Source organism: Salvia splendens, chromosome 21, assembly GCF_004379255.2.
Source record: "Salvia splendens isolate huo1 chromosome 21, SspV2, whole genome shotgun sequence".
Classification (NCBI taxonomy): Eukaryota; Viridiplantae; Streptophyta; class Magnoliopsida; order Lamiales; family Lamiaceae; genus Salvia; species Salvia splendens.
In genome coordinates, this window is record NC_056052.1 from 21,909,437 (window position 1) to 21,914,839 (window position 5,403).

General features: G+C 37.8%; 1 protein-coding gene across 2 annotated transcripts; it reads right to left on the minus strand.

Annotated features, from left to right (window-relative positions):
- Positions 1–225: 225 nt before the first annotated feature.
- Positions 226–4,690, minus strand: LOC121783904 (protein STRICTOSIDINE SYNTHASE-LIKE 5-like). 2 transcript variants are annotated; one of them, XM_042182089.1, is made up of 5 exons: positions 4,532–4,681; positions 4,094–4,488; positions 2,000–2,307; positions 757–889; positions 226–671 (listed from the first exon to the last, which is right to left on the minus strand). In XM_042182089.1, exons 2-5 carry the CDS (start codon positions 4,484–4,486, stop codon positions 384–386), a joined length of 1,122 nt encoding a protein of 373 aa, XP_042038023.1. In that variant the 5' UTR covers positions 4,487–4,488; positions 4,532–4,681; the 3' UTR covers positions 226–383. The 2 variants fall into 2 exon arrangements, with proteins under 2 accessions (XP_042038023.1, XP_042038022.1); XM_042182088.1 differs by having other exon boundaries at positions 4,094–4,690.
- Between the last annotated feature and the right edge of the window lie 713 nt (positions 4,691–5,403).

Below are 5,403 nucleotides of genomic sequence, written 5' to 3' on the forward strand. Positions count from 1 at the left end.
ACATATCAAATCTCGAGGTTTACATTATCCTATTCCTAATGAAACTTTATTTATACTTCAAAATATTGAATTGACTAAATCACTGCAGATAAAAATACACAAAACAAAAATAAATGGTGGGATAGATGATCCTAAATATATATTCGAAAAGGTAGATTTAAATATTCAGCCTCGGTTGTTTCTAATCTGTGTACTATTAAGCACATTCTTTGTAGTCAGATAAAATTGAGGAAAATAAATTCAAGAGAGACAGTAGGTGCTTGTGAGTTACTTATTCAAGCCTTTAGAATATTAATCGGTGGGTATAATACTACATGTTCATGAACTCAAAACTAAAATACATGGTTGTAAAAAGTAGCAACATACATGCTCTGTTGAAGATCTCACGTCGACGGAGTGGCAGTGGCAGTGGTGGGATATCGAGTCAGGTCGAGTCGAGTAATGTAGGAAGAGATCAATGAACCACAATACAAATATTGAGCAATCTTGTTGCAGCTTGTAACATATGAAACCTCTGCATCATAGTAATGTGCAACCACTTTTCCCTCCAAATCAACCGCAACACTCCCTCCGTTTTTCTCCGTCTTAGGCCGCCCTACGTACTTGTCTAGCATCGCGATCGTCTTCCGAATCCACGGATACTTCTGTAGCATCCTCAATAAACCCGGATCCTATCCAAATCAAAATATTAATTAAACTGTCAATTTATTTCATCAGCACATGTCACATATAAATATAAATATATTAATTAATTACCGCGCCAAGTGCAATCCAATAGAGGCCGTGGCCGTCGTATCGGATGTTGTCAGGCAGCCCGGGCAGATTCTCAACGAACATTTCAACTGACCCTGCCTGGGGGCCTTGAATGTAGTACTTCTTGCACCTCAACCTGCATTGAACTTAAGCCAGGGTTGACTTTGATACTCAAATACTCCCCTCTATCCACGATTTAAAGATCTATTTTGCCATTTTGGGTCATCCAGGATTTAAAGATCCATTTCCTATTTTTCACTTTAGGTAGGTGGACACCATGTTTCACTAACTTTTTCCGCTTGCAATCCATTATAGTACTACTAAAAATGTTATTCACATTCCACTAACTTTTTTCACTCACTTTTCTTTTCAAAGTCAAATACTCCCTCCGTCCCACATAATTTGACACAGTTTTCCATTTTGGTCCGTCCCACATAATTTGACCCATTTCAAAGTTTCCGTAAATGGCAAAAAAATTAACACTCCTCACACCCACCCAACCACCCACAATTAATCGGTCTCTCCGATTTCTGTCTCTCATCTCCACATTCACTCCCACCCACCCCTCCACATTCACTCCCACCCCTCCACATTCACTCCCACCCACCGACTCTACCACTTCACCCCCACCCCCAATTTCGTCGAAAACCCTAGATCTCGAGAGCTCCATTTGCAATGGCTTACTCGGCCGACTCCTCTCCTTGTTCTTTATTGGTAGATCTGGAAGATCTCGTCGTCCCAGATACGCCGGAACATCTGTGGTCATCTGACTCCGCCATCGGAGAATCTGTCGTCGTCGGGACCCTAACCGACACCGTTGTTCCCGAAACCCAATTTGATTCATCCATTCCCGAGTATGTTGACTGTGGTTGTGGTTGCCCCTACTATGGTCCACCACCACGAGCCACCCCCTCCGACTTTCCACCAGCCTCCCCCATCGATCTAGCTCAAGCCACCCCCAACCGTGTGTATTCTGACGTTGAGAGGCAGATGTTTGCTATTCTTCTGCCCAAGTTTTTAGATCTTATCTAAGTATGTTGTCTCTCAATTTTGGTGTTTTCCGATTGGGTTTGACGGTATGCTTGTTAAATCAAAGTCAAACAACATTTCTTAAAACCCGTGCTAAGTCAAACTGTCCCAAATTATGTGGGACGGAGGGAGTAATTCTTAAAACTCAGTGCTCAAAATAGCTCTTTCCAAAGTCAAATATTTTCTTAAAATAATAGAAGGAAGGAGAGAGACTGACATTGCAGTTTCGCAGACGATGACGAAAGTTTGATCATGGGAGAGGGCGACGCCGTTAGCGAAGTAGAGGTCTTTCAAGAGAACTGTTGTTTGCTTTGTTGATGGATCGTAGCTCAAGAATCTGCCGTGGGGTCTGCCGTCCATCATGTCGAGGAAAGCGTGTTCGATGCTGTATTTGGAGGAGGCATCGGTGAAGTAGAGCGTACCATCAGGGCCGATATCGACAGCATCGGTAAGCTTGAATTTGAGACCTTCGGCCTCATCGGTTAACAATTGTATTACACCATCTTTGCTTATGTTTAGTAGCCCCTGCAATTACATCGATGGATATAATTGGGAACCTTTCTATTTTTACGAATAAAAAAAACAGTTTAAATCGAACAAACTCCAAATTTTAAAGATTAAGATATCATTCATTTTACAAAAATGGTAAAATTCTTATTTTAATCTGTTTTGATTCAGATTAGAACATTTTGTTCAAGTGTAGCAGGATTGCAGCCGCTCAATTGGAATTTTGTAGATAATACACATAAAACAGGACAAAATTCATATCATATGTCTCATGACCACTAGTGTTATCAATTGATTAAGTGACTAAGTAGTGGACTTATTTTCGTGGTAGAATAACAAACGTGTAGTTACACGTATGACAATACTACTTTCTTATCCTATAACTTATGGATTTTTTATTGAGATATTCCAAAATAAATGATATTACTATTTTTTATAATAAAAATTAATTATTTTAATATTTTATTTCCTTTCTATTTAATTCACTAAATACCTACTACTACTTTCAATTTATTAAACACTAGTACTTTTTTTAATTCTCATATTCAAAAGACAAATATTACGGAGTACAGTCGACATTGCGATGGAGGCAAAAGAACATTAACTAATGTCATAATATCTATATATTCATTATTAAATATCTCATTTTGCTATTTTAAAATATATTACTATATCATTGCATGTCACGGTTGATATGTATTGTATAGTCTGTAATTTGTACCCTAAGTAGACCACATACTACTAACACACGGTACTCACAAATCATTACTCTTAGGAGTGGGTAGGTACGGTATACCTTACTGAAACCACCATACCATATACCTTACCGTAAATTCGGTATGCGAAAAAATCATACTTTTATCTTACCAAAATTTTCGGTATACCGAACTTCGGTATACCTTATTTTCGGTATGGATAATTTTCATACCGATATCGTACCTCATTTTTGGTATGCCGTACCAAAGTTCGGTATACCATACTTTTGCGGTATACCTTACTTTCAATATCAATAAAAATTGAATATTTGAGTTTTTAGAATACTATTTATTTTTATAGTAATTTAAATAATATACGGGATATTAAATACTAGTATATTTTATTCATATTATATTATATTTAACAATAAATTTTATAATTTAAAAATATATAAAATAATTTATATATTATTATATTCATATTTTACGGTATATACCAAATTTCGGTATGTCGCGGTATACCGTGGTATATAAAAATTCATACATTTACCTTCGGTAAGGTATCATACTGTACCGAAAATCAAGGTATACCAAAAATTCAGTATTTTTGGTTTTTTTCGGTACGATAAGGCCGGTATTTCGGCATTTCGGTATTTTTCTCCATCCCTAATTACCCCGTATAATACTATTAATTAATAAATAAATAAATAAAAGAGTCATATTTGACTAATTTCTCTAATTCACATTTCTTAAATTTTATGCTGATCCCGAATGGGACAACTAACCATACATGGTTACTTTAATAAATAATACTATAAAGTAATTAAGAATTAAACTTAGTAGTAAAATAATATTAAATTGTTACACTTGTATGCATTAGGTACTATATTAAAGAATAACACTTTTAGTACTAGCAATTAAAGGTTTACATACATATACTACTCGATTAAGAATAACACTTTTAGTAGCAATAAATAGTCACATTGAGACATCAAACTAATCGTTATCTACAATGTGTAATTAAGCCATGGTGTCATCGATTTGATTGGATAGGAGATATGCTACGTGGCATTAAAATCCAAAGAAAAAACAAAAATAAATTTCCTGACCTTGTAAGCATCAGCGACGACCACTTCACCGTGGGCCCCATGGACGATCCCGAGCGGCCTGCCGCCAGTGTTGACCCACTTCTCAGCCACTGACTCAGCGGCGGAGTCCTTGAAAGCCACCTTGCTGATCCACCCGTCGTCGCCGCCGGTGTAGATGAGGCCGGTTTTGGGGTCATACGCAATATCCTCGGGGCCCACCAGCTTTCCCTCTCCGATCCTCTCTGAACCGCGCAGCAGTTTGTCGTTTCGATTCGGCACCACCAGCGGCGGCGCTGCCATCCGAGCCAGCTCGTGCTCTGGAAGCGCCACCGCCTCGAACGTCTCCAGGCGGTAGAGGAGCGCCGCCGCTAAAATCGCTGTCGCGGCGATCGCGTACGGGACTATGCTTGCCATTACTTGAGATCGATCGATCGATCACTAAAAAAGGATCAGTTTCTATTTTGTGAGGTTAAAAGTAGTTGTTTGAATGATGAAGTGATTAAATATAAATTAATTGGATGAGAAACAAAAAATGAAATATTCACGGCAGCATGTGGACTGGATTGGGATCCACAACCACTGAAAAGATTTTGTTGTTTAATTTTCTTCTCTGAGTTATATTCTCGTCCGTCATTAATTGGCTCAATTTGTTATTTCATGTGTATGTCCTTAGGGTATGGTTTATTTAATTTTTACTTATTTTAGTGGTGAATTTTACTTTACTAATTTTATTAATTTTCTTAAAATTAAAACTGAGTTAATTAATAACGGATAAAGAAAGTAATTACGCACCGTCTTAACTACTAGTGCGATCATGAGTGTCGTATTCTTCTAGATTAAAGTAGTTTAGAATTATACGCTAAATATCAAGTTACCAAATTATCCATATTTAGTTTGCCAAAATTATTATAGTAATGTAGTATGATGAATCCGCGAATTTCTGAGGTTTGTAAATGCTGGTAGAGAATGAAAATGCAGATCACGACACAGAGAATTTACGTGGTTCGATTTACTGAAGTAAATCTACGTCCACGGGAAGAAGGGAGGGCAAGATTGTATTGCTTGATCTGGGATTACAGCTTACAACACAGACTTGCTATATGGTATTTTATCTCTAGAGAGCTTAACCTTTTCCTACCAGATCTAAGTTCTATTTATATAAAGGACCAAGATCGTGGCATGCAGCACCATTTATTAGGTAGTGGATGTCGTGGAGATCGTGGCCTAAGATCGTGGATGTAGCGTAGGTGACGGCCTACGATCGTGGCCTGAGTTGACACCACGTGGTAGTGGGTGTGTTGGAAGTTGTGGAAATCCTGCATGGGTCCACT